Raw genomic sequence first — 14,002 nt, forward strand, 5'->3', positions numbered from 1 at the left:
ACACCTCATTTTTTTATTTTTTAAAGGGCAAAAATAAACCAAGAGATGCAGTGAACATGAGCTTTTATTACAAATCTAGTTAGAAATAGGAGAGAAGAGTGTCAACTTGGAATTAAGAAAATAAAAAAAACACCTCCTAGTGAAAACAAAAGTATCTTTTCTTCTAAGAAACAAAATTTATTGTGTTTATGCTGTAATGAAAACATTGCCTGCGTTTCGGGGAGAGAAGACAAAAAGAAAAAAAATTCTTGGCTATACTTTTTTTCTGTCTGTGGAATTAAACAATGTCCATATTCAAGAAACTGAAGATGAAAACACAACAAAAACACAACAGTCTTTTTATTTGTGTAAATCAGATCAACACTGGACAATAAACCAATTTCTACCCATTACCATAACAGCTTGTCTATAAAGAACAGAAAAATTCAGATAGGATTCTACCTAAGGTCAAGCGTTGTTTTTTTTTTTTTTTCTCATTTTTTTTTTTAACCACCCATTCACAGAGGTATAGATTCACAGATAAATAATCCCAAACTACTTGCCATATTTACACATTCCCATTAAATTAAGCATAAATAAATATATACAAACTTAACATGGATACCCTCCAGAACTCTTCTTCAGAAGAGTCAATAGATTGATACTTCTCGATTGTGTGGCAAAAACAATATTAGTGGATTAGAGACAAACTCAACAGTGGCGTCAATTTTGGCATTTAAAGAATAGTGTTCATTCCACTTTTTGAAAGAAAAGAAAAATGAATTTTGATATTTTGATATCTCTTCTTACTCTTCTTTCTTTCTTTTCCTTTCTTTTTTTCTTTCTCTTTTTAACCCCGATAATTTAACATATATTGGCACAGGAGGGGAAACACTATTTGGGCTCTTGAGGCAACATCAGATGGTTTAAGGTTATTATTTCCTTTCCACATAATGTATTACGCATACAGGAGATCAGATGTGATGACAAATTCTCTATAAACACTCTAAGTAGGAAGGAGTTGCCCTTTTAAGTAAGGCTTTGTACCAGAGGAACAGTGTGTAGATAAGTCCGGGACTTCAGGTTTTCCAAAGTTTTCATAGGATATGAAATAATTGCTTGAGAGAAAGCGGTTCCCTTGGCCAAAGAAAATAAAACAGCCAGGTCTTTGAAAGCCTCCTCGGTTCTTTATGGGGGTGTGGAGAAAGCTAAGGATGTGGAGCCAGAGAGAAGGAAAGAAAAATGCAAGATAATTTTTGTGCTGGGAGTGGTGAGAGAAAGTTAGTTTCCCAGTTTGGGGGAGAAATTAAAAGATCATTTTGATGGTGGAAACTTCTCCCCCGAGATCTGCTCCGTCTTCCCCACCCTCCCCACGCCCATAATACCTGTAGGAGGAGTCAGGGTTGGACAGAGAATGGTCAGGAGACCTTTGGAACCTCCAAAGGGAACTTGGAAAGTGGAAAGTGTGAAGGCAGCGTTGCCACATCCTGACTCCGTTTTTCTATCTTTAGCTCTTTTCGTTTGGGAGTGCGCATTCGGGACGGGGCACGCGGCACGGATAAAATGTCTGCAGAGTGCAGGGAGGAGGAAAAGCCGCAACTCACCTGTTTGGTTTGAAAACAAAACTCAAAAGGGCTTGTTTTAAACGTTTCCCTTGACTTAAAAGGCAAACTCTTGCGTTAATCCTACTGTTTATTGATTTATGGGCCCAAGGAAACCAAATCTTTTAATAACTCAATTATCAGATAAACGTAGCGGGCCTGGCTAACGAAAGCAAAGGGGGTGGGGGTCGTACAGAGAAGGAGAAGTGAGGGAGAGGGGAGGCAGTGGGCTCTCTCCACGCGGGGTTGGGGGTAGGCAGGGGAAACGCGCAAGGGGCTCTACTTAACGGGGGCGCGGGAGGCACGCTCGAATCAGGGCGAAGGACGGTGAAGAGAGCCTGCATAGCCACATAGGGCAATTCGTACCCCATCACCCACCTTTAGGAACGTGAGGAGGGAGCGTTTTCGCCCTGCCAAAGGCTGGGGAAGCTTCCGATTCCACCGGACATTTCTAGGCTACTTGCCCTCCGGGAGCAGGCGCCCGGAGTGGCCGCTGGTGGTAAAGGGCACGGGCAGCGCAGAGACCCCTCCCCGCCTGCAGCCCGCGTGGCGCCACCCCATTACCTACTGGAGAATGGGGCTTTCTCGTTCGCCTTAGCCCTTAGGGTGAGACCTAGTGCGAGAAGGGCCCGCGCGGCCCGAGGCCCCTGCAGCGGCTGATGCTATGTCCTCAACACGACTGGGCGCGAGTGGCCCACACGCTCTCAGGACCTGCACAGTAAGAGCAAGGCGCGTCCATCGCGTCTCTCGAACGTCACACGCGTGGGGCGCGTTGCCCTGCAAGGAAAGGAGACGATGGTTTTCAATGTGGTTTCTCCTGGCCTTGTGCAATCAGAATACATACAATGCAAGCGGTCAGGCCCTCCGACAAAGGCGCAGGCTTCTGAGCTGGGGAGAAATGGAGTGTGTACACTCTCCATAAGGTTTAGTTCCCAACCTTTGTATTTAACCTCGTCTTGGGCTGAGCCCTGCACACCCAGATGTTCCCAAAGGAGCTAGCGGTAGATGGGCTGGGATGTGACATAAACTGTTGCTTGGACCTTCCTGGTGACCTGAAACCAGCTCCCTAACTCCCTCCCCCATAAAAGTGTCAGCGCAAAGCTCCCAGCAGGTGCCTAAACCCCAATCCTCCAACCTCCCCCCAAAGCCAAAGCCCATGGGGCAGCAGAACTGAGAGTCCCCGTGGTTCCTGGTTCCTACGTGTAAATCCTGCAGAACAGACATCTGGATCTTTATCTTTCAGGGGTGTTGCAAAGATCCTAAGGTCTAGTTTGTATAAAGAGGCGCATGTATCAACACTAAGTTTAGAGACCACTGAGGGTGGATTTCCCCACTGCTTTGGGGAGGGTGGCGACAACAGGTTCCAGATCTTATTTCATAATAATGCTCAGATGAAGCCCAAGAAAGGAGTAGAGCTGCCAGAATGAGAGACATTAAATGCAGGAAACTTTATCCACTGGGAATAGTCTCAGTGTATACAGACGGCAAAATTCAAAGCTGAAATACATCTCCTTTCACTCTGCATTCATTATTTTGCCATTATATGCCAAAAGTACGCATCCGGGAGGGGGGAGTGTCTCATTCATAAAGCATCTTGAAAGAAAGCAATTGTGGCTGAAACAGGAAAGCTTGCAGCACCCTCCTACCCACAACCACTGGAAAAGCTGCTTCTTTATGCGCTTGAATAGCAATCACCAAAGAGCCCAAGGAAATGGAATCTATTTCAAAAGCAGGGCAATATTGCTAAAATATTGGGCTCCAAGAACCCTTACTCTTCTCCCCTAAAATTCATTTTTTCAACTCCCCCTCCCCTGGAATTCCGTGTTGAGGTATCTGTTAGCAACTAGACTCAAAGCAACTTCAATCTCTTATTGGCCACTTTCTAAATTATTCCCTTTGAGCTTCTTTAAAGAAGTGCACCTGCAGAATTCTGACACACAGGCTTTGATTAAAAAGGGATCGGATTTTTTTTTCTCTGTACCTTATAGATTGTGTAGGAAGCCCAAGTCCTCTTTGAAGAAGCTCATAAACCATGCGGGCAAAGCTTTGGAAAACAGAAGAGAATGAAATGGTACATACCCCTTCGAAGGAATTACATACTAATCAACGTATTCATATTGTGCTTTTTTTTTTTTTTACTATGGTTCTTAAAATTGGTAGATGACACAAATAAAACAAATGCAAGATTCTCTGTATGCAGATGCTGGCCAGGCTGGGAATTAGTAACATTTCTGAAAGGAACTGATGATGAGTCTGAATCAACTTAATCTGGATTTTCCTCAGCCGCAGAAGCCTCTGCTCCGCTGGCTGGAGCCCCGCCGGCACCACCGCGGGCCTCCCTCCCCGCCCGCCCTCACCCTCCCAAGGGTGCCAACAGCCCGGGAGCTGGGCGCCGGTGAGTTAAGAACGCAGGGTGGGGTGGGGGCGGGGTACCAAGGGGACTGAAACACAAGGCAAAGGGGCTAACCACACTCATTTTCATCCCGGAAAATTCCTGTGACAGCTTGAGGGAGGGAGGGCGGGCAACGTAGAAAAGAGTGGCTGGGAGAGGGGTGAGGTGAGGTGAAAGGGTGGGGACTGCGAGTTTCCTAAAAAAATATTAAAAATTAAAAAGTTCGTGCGTCTCAGTCAACCAACTCTCAAAGCACTGACACCAACGTTTCTCCGATTTTCTTCCAATAAGTTAGCGTTTTCTCATGTTTAGTCTTATGTTTATTTTCCAAAGGGGGAAAATCATGGTTTTCTTTTATTATCAGTATTACTAAGCTTGAAAGAACTGAAGTGGAAAATCCAGACGTTTGTCTCCAAGTGTATCTTGAAATAGACACTGAGAACCGATATTGTTGCTCCGTTGTACGCCTCAGTTTTTTTTTAAGTTATTTAGCTCTTTTTTTAAAAATTTGATTGTATGTGTATTCTACCTAATATAATTCTTCCAAGCCAATCCAACATTTTAAAGCTAAAGTTAAATTTTTTGTTTTCCTTTTGTATTTAAAACATTTTTCTTTCTTTCTTTTTTTTTTTTTTTAATTTTTCATTTCCTGTGTTTCTCCTCCTTGTCGCCAGTTTTACTACCTGGGCCTTCCCCAGACGTGTGCCTGTTAGTGGTGGTGTTGTTCAAGAACATCTTGTCCATGCCTTTGAGCGCCTCGGTGAGATAGTTCTGCAGGGCCGTGAGTGCGGCGCAAATGGCCGGGGCGCCGAAGCCGTGCGTGATGAGGCTGAAGTGCGTGAGGCAGCTCTGGATCCCGGGCTCCAGGATGGGGCTAGGCCTGCTGTTCCCGATTGGCGTCCGGTCCTGCGCCAGCAGATCCGTAAATTCTTTACAGAGTTGCCTGCGAAGAAGGGAAAGGAATGGGGGGGGGGGCGGGAATCACTCAGTGTCGTTGTCATTGGCATTAGAAAGGAGACACTCATACAAGCCCAGAGGCTCCCGGTCACCATAGAGCCGGAGAGCGAGGCTAATGTGGACGATTCCGCTCTGTTTCCCTTCCCAGCGCTCTCCCTTCTGGAGCAGCTGGGACTAGAAGGAAAGCGGGGGTGGGGAAGTTATGCACCCCTTCTATCCCAAAGCCTTGCCTTTTTTTTTCCCCTCAAATCCAATCTTTCCCCCCATCGTTCCAGGACCCCTTAAAGTCTGCATGGGAAATTCGCTAGGCTTTAGCATTTGGTTTTGAATATTCAGTAATTTTTGGCTCTTACCTGGCAGTTTTGTAAAAAAAACAAAAACAAAACCAAAACCCTTCCCCCTTCTCTCCTCTGCCTCGCTAACCTCTTGGTGATCAGACTCAAAAAGCCCTGAAAGATTTAAGCCCCTGAGCCACAAGCCTGTCCCTGGCACAGAAGCAGATTGCCGGAGACTTGCATGGCCCAGGGCATGCAACTGTTTATTCCAGGAGAGAATGCTGATTCCATAAAGCAAAAATCTGTTTACCTGTAGTATTTGGGGAGGAAGATATGTTTACCCCCTTCTTCCCCTTTTCACCCTTTCTTTTAAGCACAGGCTACTGAAAATCATTGTACAACAGGATTGTTGTCAATATAAAAGGATCCCTACATTGTTTTAAAAAAGAAAACAAAAAGCCTTAACCATCTACAAGTAGATGGTTAAGACATGGGAAGGTAGATATTTATTTGTTGAAGGTTTTTAGTTCCTCAAGGCAACTACAATTTAGAGGAATCTTTCAGCCTTAGAAATCCTGCGTGCCTAAGTATGAATTGAGTTTATTTGAGAAATTTTTAATATAGGAGGTGGACAAGAGGGTTAATATAGGAGGGTTTTAGCTCAGAAGGTCCAATGGCTTGGCTCTGCTACCAGTCAGAGGAATGACATCCTAAAGGCCATAGCCTTTCACAGACTGGCAGACATCTCCTGTCAGTCTGTTTCCACTGGTGGTGGTGGGGGGGGGGGCAGGGGGGTGGTGAGAAAGAAAAACTACAGAGTTCCAGTCCCAACCCCTCCACTCTCTTCATGGCCTGACATTTGGGGACATGTGGAGCCTGGACAACAGGTAAACAAGGCAGGTAACTACAGGCCCATATGAGTGACCCTGGGGCATCCTTTGCCAGGGAGATTACTCCCAGGAAGAGTAATGGCTGAAGGAGACAGAGAATACATCCCCCACTCCCACCTGCAGCAAGAGAAAGGGTTTTGGTTTTAAGACTGGCGGGTAGAGAATCCTAACAGACACCCTCTCTCTACCCTCTGTCGACCTCTCTACTGGTTTCTCAACTTGAAATGCACACCTACATCCTTACAACCAGGAAAAGATAGGTAAGGGTTCTATCTATCTAAATAGGGCAGCTCTTAAGCCAGGGGTACTTCGGAATCACCTGCAGGGCTCAAATGCACATATCCATGCCTCTGCCCCCTGATTCCAATTCAGGGAGCTTGGGGCTAGGTCCACAAATAAATACCTTGGAAAAGCTCCCCAGATGATTCTGATACTCACCCCAGGTTAAGAATTGGTGTTCTAAGTGAAGTTACAGGATTTCAAGAGGTGATGAGGTGGGGGAAGTTACAAGCATTCCTTAGGGAAATCCTATTACCTGATTTATACACTTTAGTTTTATTTTTTCCCCAAAGTACATTTACTCTTTTATGAAGCACCAACAGTTCCCTGACCATCAGAGAGAGAGGCAAGGGGCAGAAGGGCAATAGATCTATTACACTGCTAGTTGGTGCATCAGAAGGAAACCTTCCAAAAAAGAGGATGGGTGCCAAGTTTTGATCGTTGGAAGAGATGGTTAAGGAAGTCTTTCTTAAGTTTGTACTCATTACCAAAGTGCCAAAAAGGAAATTCTGAACTGGGGAGAACAAATGCTTGGAGTCAAACATTCTAAATCTTCAAAGCCCAAAGCAGGGTCTGTAAGCAATTAAAGTTCTGGGACATTAATATTTTTTGACCCTGCGGAAAGGGGCAATCAAATTCCAATCACGTCTCAAAAACATCTGGACAAATTTGAGCAAATGATTTTTCAGCCTTCCATATATTTCTTTAAATTACGCTGTCAACGGAACAAACCGCGTCCTCCAGCACTAAATAAATGAGCGCTGCTGTTTGGGCCGAGCCTTCGAGAGAAACGTGCGGGTGCACGCAGCGCCGCCCACTGCAGGCCTGAGCCGGCCATAAAACACCAACAATATGACACCGAAGCCAAAGACAGGAGTAAATCAAATAAATAGAAAACCCACTGTAAAAGTTCAAATGAGCTCTAGACCTAAATTTAGCCAGAGATTTACTGTTTTCCCCTCTGGAGTTGTAGTAAATTTTGCGTCTGTGGAAGATGCCAAACAGCAACGTTGGAAAGAGAATAATTAGAGCTGTGGGTAGAGATGGGTACACATGGGTGACATAAAGACACCCGGAGCATGCATACAACAGAGAGAGGTGAAACCTGGCAGAAACGGGCACCTAGGGATCCGGGGAAGAACTCGAACAAGGACCAACCCAGAGAAAGTCTGCCTGGTCTCCCCAGGGTTGGGGAGAACTGTAAAAAGCCTGGATTCATATTAATAAAGCCATTCTCCCCCCAAAACTTGGTAATAGAGCAGACCCAGACAAACCCATAGCCCATAATCAAGCTGGGTGGGGTAGAGGGAGGAGAGAGGAGAGAGAGGACAGCAGGGTGGAGCCCGGAGAGCTCCTTGCCAGCAATCCACAGGCTGCAAAAGCTACTTCTACCACTAAGCTGCTTCCCAGCTCCACCAGTGGGGGCTGCATTGCCTCCCAAGCACTGCCCCCCTCCTCCCGGCCATGGCCCCCTGCCCCAGGAGTTGATTATGTGATGCAACAGGATGGGAGGGCTCAGGGTTTGGGACACTCACTTGGTAGCCAGCAGCATATTCTTTCGGGAATGCAGGTCACTGGGGTCGGTGTGCTGCCGGTTCAAATACTCTGAAACAGCTTTAGCAGGAAACTCCGTTTCACAAATATACCCAAAATCCCGAGCTAAGTGAACAGCTTCTCCTGAAAAGACAGCAGCAGAGGTAATAATCAGTTCCTATTTCCTAATCATCCCAGGCCAAGAGATCCTTCCTGGTCCACTGCTGGTATTTACAAAAGAGACCAGCTGTTGGGGGCAAAAGCAAAGGTGAGACTGAAGTCCAAATAAAAATGACTCTCAGGCCATAAAGTTGATGGAAGAAACTTTGCTCCTGCTGCTCCATCAGCCTCTCCTTGATGATCTTTTCAGCCAAGTCCTAGCTAGACATCCCTGGAATAGCTTGGGGCTTCCTACACCCCATGCTTTCTCTTAAGGGAAAGATGGGCAGATATGTTCAGGAGTCACCTTACAATTGCATCTAGACAGTTGGCTGGATATTGGAGCCAGATTTTCCTCCTCCTTTTAAAAGCACCTGTTACACCTGCTTTAAATAAAATTTAAAGGTATTCCTATGTTTTGTATTATCTTTCATATCTTCCTATAACTGCACTAGGACAAAACCCCCCTCTTGTTAATAATTAATATACATATAACCATAATTCCTGTGTTTACATGCCCACATATATTAAAGAACATATGTAAAACATATATGGAATAAGTGTTTCTGTCCAGCAATGAAGTATTCATTCTTTGTCAGTTCCCTGATAGGTTTCAGGTTTCTCCTTAGAGGGTCCTGTCATCGTTTTCCTACTTAAGGACTTCCCACTGCACAAGATGACACAGCAGCTACAGAAAACCTGGACACCTGAAAGATTCCTCAGCTAATGTGGAAGTCCCTTTCAAATAAAGCATTATTACCCTTTAACGCACAGCCTTAGGTGTTCAAGGGATGATACCAAACATGAAAAGGAGATATGTTGAATTATCCTATAGTTACCATATTTTTAAGGGGCATGGTTTACTTTTAATCATCATCATTATAGTAACAAAAAAAAAAAAAAAAAGACTTCACGCATGATGCTTACAATGATCCAAATCCATAAAACTGAAAACTGCCAAATGAATATTGGAATTTCAGTAGTTTTCCTGTCTTGTCCCTTCTCCACCCAAATTCACATCTTGGATAGAGATCACCTTGACTGCTTTTACAAAATAAGGACAGTGATATTAGTAATTCCCTGAAGGGCAAAAAAAACGACCTCCCACCCCACCCCACCCCACCGCCAGGGGCTGAGTCAACTGCTAATAAGTGTGATAAGGAAATTTGGTGACTGCTGCCCCTGGAGGGTAAGTTTGGGCCAGACAATTTTGCCTTAAAGATGGCAAAGTGCAACGCCTATGAATGTGATGACTTTATGGTTGTTACTTGCATGTTCTAAGATCTCCGAAAATCAGTTCCCCATAGGAGTGTCATAATATCACATCCATAAAAACAGAAAGAAAAAAAAAAAAAAAAAAACAAGACCAACATGTTAGACTCTAGAGAAAATTCTACTTCCTTCATTAGGACCATCTGGCTGTATTTCCTATCCCTTCCCCATCCTGCAAATTAACTGCAGATCCTCTTGTTCTCAACTGTGTAGAAGATCCTATTTATTATATACCATAAATATCATCCCCAACCCCAAAATGATGAGCAAATTAGAATGTGCTTGTTATAATTATGGGCCTTTAATTCACAATCAATGAATCTACACAGTAGGTCCTATGTGATTTCCCTCCTTGTTTCCTCACCACCACCCTCGATCCCATTTTTTTCCTAGGCCTCATTGGCTTCACTAAGCCAATTTCATCAATAACAAGTCCCAGGTAATCAGTAGGAGATAGGACCCTGGGAGTGGCATGAGATGGAAAATAACCATAGGGGTCATGAATGCAATAATAGTTTGATAAACTGACAATGTGTTTTCTACTACTGACGATTCAGAGGTAGAACCTGGGAAGGAGAGAGGTCTAGAATGCATTGCTGCTTCCAGAGTTACCTTGCAAGAGTTCATGCAGAGGGGTTTCACACACTGCATCCTGCACCTGATGGCAGAGGTGACCCCTGCACTGCTTTAGCGCCTGGACCTGAGCACTCTTCAGAGCTTAGGGACCCTCACACATGTCCCTTGGCCTCTCTGCAATTGCCAGCTCCCTCTAAGTAAAAGGACCTTTGAACTTCTCTCAGGCAGCCGCTTGACATCCAACTCATAAGGGCACAACAATCGCAATGATTTCCAGTTAATCATGAAACGTGTAAAATGTCAGCCTTCAGCCAACAGTTAAACTCAGCCACTTCGTGAAATGGCCACACGTCTTGCTTACCTTCCACCAGGGAGGTCAGTAACGTGACATTTGCTGCTTTGCGCCTGCCCGCGGGTAAATTCAAACCGATTTTTTCTAGCCTTTCTCGCAAAGATCTCCCCCCATTTTTCGATTTGGCTCTGAAATTGCAAGAATTAACATTCTGATTAACCTCAGAGTGTTCCTGAAACAAAGTTTAGATTTAGCAATCTAAAGCCCAGTGGAGCTTGAAGAGGTTTTAACTCGAGGTTAGCACATTTTCCCCCTTTCCTTTTGGTTATTTGCTGATAGTTTGCTGAGGTTTGCTTAATTTCTGCAATACAGAGCATAAAAAAAAAAAAATGAGTTGTTTTCTTTTCTTTTTTTATCTCGTGAGAAAAAAAAAAAAAAAAAAGATACCAGATGGGAATAATCAGGGTTTAGGTTGTGGGTCCAGAAAAGGTAGAAGTTGCATAGGCAACACACAAGCTCTTTTCCTTGTAATAGAGCCAGTTAGGTGAACATAAACTGGGCAAGCACAACCTTGCTGAAAAGAAGGAAAGAACTGGGTGGTTCAGAGAGAAGGCACTAACTAGCTGAAACAGGTGGGGTTTTCCAGGAAGGAAGGGGTCAAGAGTCAATATAAAATGGATTTGGGTTAAAAGGGGAAGGAAGACTGAAACATGAAACCAACACGATGATGATAATCGCAGTAAGTGTTAAACTAACACTTTAGGGAGTTTAGTTATGCGATAAGCACTGTATATTGATTATCTCACTTAATCTCATAGCAAGTTTTATACACACATGCTCAATGCCCAGGGGTGATTGAAAGAAACTTCCACACTCTGGGGCTCAAAGGGCTCACTTCAAGAGAGCAGAGCAAGAGGATTCAAAGTGAGAAAAATCCATGAGTCACACATTTACTTCTTTCCCAAATTCTCCCTCTATGTGTTAAATGCTGGGCAAAAATACAAGAAAAATACCAGTTACTCTGACCTCTCTCGTGGTACTCTTCACACAGCCACTTTCAGGAAAGAAAGGGACTTTCAACTCCCCAAAGAGGCTAACTTGAAAAGTTCATCTCCCACAGTGTTACCTTCATATTAGAGACATTACCAAATTGCCCTTCGACCAGGCACAGGCAGAAATTCCGGGGGAAAGGCTGTAAATCTGAAGATAAAAGCCATCTCTTCCCGCATTTTCCCAAAGGAGTCTATGGAGTGTCTTCTTCCCATATTAAGGAGCACTTGAATGCCCCCAAGAAATAACTATTCCTATTTCATTGTTATTATTGGTGGTGGTCTTACTGAAGACAGGAGGTCGCAAATCTAGCATGGAATTTTTCAAACTGCAGGGAACAATGCCTCAGTGGGCAGTGACCAATTTAGTCGGCGGCCAACCGTATTTTAAAACAAAACAGTATATTACTGGTACAAAGCAGGTTACTCCATGAAACGTCTGTTTTAGATAAGTGTGTAGGTTCTGAGTCTCACTCAGGCTACAGAATGCCCTCCAAGTGTCCCGGGGAGAAAAAGAGCCCGGCGCCAGGCACAGGGCAGGGAGAGAGGGAGGTTCCCAGCACCGACAACAGCGGGAGAGCGAGCGGCGCGTGCTTGCGGCGCGTGGGTCCCAGGGCGGCGGCGTCTGCGCGCGCGGCCCCCAGCACGTGGCGGCCGTGGCTCTCCGCACGCGCAGCGCCGGGGCCGCGCGCTGGACGCCCGGTTGCTAGGCAACTGCGTGCGGCTATCTGCTGGTTTCCGGGAGAGCCCTCTCCCTTCACCCCGTAATAACCGGTTTGGGGGTTTTACCTTCTGAGGACGCCGCCGAGGAGAGACGCGTTGAGGCATTCGGGGGGCGAAAGCCGTCTCTGAACTTCCCCCACAGTTACTTTGTACTTTGAAGTTGAACTGAGCAGAGACAGACGGCCGGGGACCGAGCAAAAGACCTCGCCGGTATTGACGGACATGCCTCCCAGGAAGCCATCTTTATTCATCATCAGAGAAGTCACAGATTTGGGAGGAACCGGAACTAGAAAGAGAGAAAAAAAATGCCATAAAGGTGACCGGGTTTCGATCCTGGTGACCGGCTGATAGAATGTGTCGGTGCGTGCGCAGGGGCGAGGCCACCGGACAGGCGCCAAGTGGAAAGCTGGAGGAGGAAGTGTTTGTTCCAGTGGGGCTGCCGTGCGTTCAGAGCACTGTGTACAAACAAATGGAAAAGCCATCACTCCTCTGGAAACTTACCCCATGTGTGTAGACCTCTGCGTGTCGCTTGCCACAGTCCCGCTCACTATATAAATCAAGAAAACTCACGGCCTAGAGTTTGGATTGCGCTGCGAAACCCGGCGAATCCTATTCCATCCTGTGCTAGCTTGTGACCTGAGACATCTCAGTGAACCTTTCTGACTCTCAGATTCCTCCAGGGTCTCCTAAGGCTAATAACCACATTTGGTGCTGAAGTCTGAAAGTGATTATACTATAAGTGATATAAAATGGTAATATCGGTGTTCTTTATGGGAACCCCTCCCTCCCTTCCTATTGGACCCATTTATGTGGTCATCACTGGAGAGCACTGGAGAGTGGGCCCTATCAGAGACACTGTGCTCAAGAACAGCCACGTAATAATACCATTACGCTTGGGCTCAAAGGAGATGCTCATTGCTCCAAAGTGGATCTCATTCTTCCCTACATCTTAACAATACATCCATTTAGAAGTGAACCCAAATGCTCCTCTCCAGTGAAAGCAATTCCACAGTGACATGAATTTTGTTTACAAATTAACTAAAGCACCGGCTGGTGATTGGAGCAGTTATGATTTACAACAGGTGCCCTGATCAATCAACCAATCACTCTAATTCATGTGAGCGGAGGTCTTGCCTTGCCCCAGTTGTTTCATTTCGGCAAGTAATTGATAAACCGCACTCAAGGTATGTTTTATGCAGAAGTTAATAAGAGCTGACAGCTGGTTGCCACTGCTACCCAGGCTCATTCAGTCTCTCCAGCCTGTATGTCTGTTTAATTGTGTTTCAGTGTCATCTGTACCTCAGGAAGAGGCGGGGCTCAGTAGAACCAGAAGGCTGGGAATGAGGAACAATGAATGGTCAGTGTCCCAGTTCTTGCTGGCCATCTTACTCCGTCAGAGTTCTACACAGCTGAAGCCCATTTTCTTTCTGCAGGTTCTAGAAGCCACAGGGCAGGTGACTTTTCCTGACTTGCCCTGCCATACACCTGAGCTACTTCCAGTGGGATGTGAAGCTCCCAGATCTTCAAACAGTATTTGTTGAACATGCATCTGGCATGAAAAACGTTTCCACTCCTTCTTTTTAATAAACACAATGTCTCATCCTATAATCCTGGTAGGGGAAAGATAAGCTCTTTCCACCATCTCAAGCCTAGAATACTATATATCAAACAAATTGTACAACCTCCCTTGTACAGAACAGAATAACCAACATTTCTGAATATTTTTGTGACAGCTTATTCTCTTTACTCAAATTCTGCCAATCAGACCTCTATGATTGTCTAGAGACTGCTGAAAACCAGGTAGGTCCCAAATTTCTTATTTATTAGGAATTGCATTTGGCCCTTTAGAAACATTTTGTGGAAAAGGATTTTCCTAGGAGAATGGATGGGGGTCCTGGAACATTCCCCTTTGCTACTACTTAGTACACATTTTGGTAAATCTGGATCTGTCTACAGAGTCCAAAGCCTTGTCTCAGGGCAGGTGAATGATGTTAGGTAACAGAGTGGATCTTCTGCACAGCTGTG

General features: G+C 45.2%; 1 protein-coding gene across 10 annotated transcripts in view; it reads right to left on the reverse strand.

The window, feature by feature from the left end:
* Positions 1-322: 322 nt before the first annotated feature.
* The window catches only part of TFAP2B (transcription factor AP-2 beta), a 29,574-nt gene continuing 15,894 nt past the window's right edge, over positions 323-14,002 (reverse strand). For 4 of the 10 annotated variants that reach the window (XM_059400275.1, XM_059400281.1, XM_059400280.1 and 1 more), the window contains 5 exons: positions 12,044-12,263; positions 10,275-10,393; positions 7,909-8,050; positions 4,656-4,915; positions 323-3,624 (listed from right to left, as the gene is read on the reverse strand). In XM_059400275.1, coding sequence (XP_059256258.1) covers positions 3,563-3,624; positions 4,656-4,915; positions 7,909-8,050; positions 10,275-10,393; positions 12,044-12,263 — 803 coding nt within the window. In that variant the 3' untranslated portion in view covers positions 323-3,562. Of the gene's footprint in view, positions 4,916-7,908; positions 8,051-10,274; positions 10,394-12,043; positions 12,264-14,002 lie in introns of all 10 variants that reach the window. The other 6 variants (XM_059400277.1, XM_059400279.1, XM_059400274.1 and 3 more) reach the window with 4 other exon arrangements.

The sequence above is a fragment of the Mustela nigripes genome, chromosome 5 (assembly GCF_022355385.1).
Source record: "Mustela nigripes isolate SB6536 chromosome 5, MUSNIG.SB6536, whole genome shotgun sequence".
Lineage (NCBI taxonomy): Eukaryota > Metazoa > Chordata > Mammalia > Carnivora > Mustelidae > Mustela > Mustela nigripes.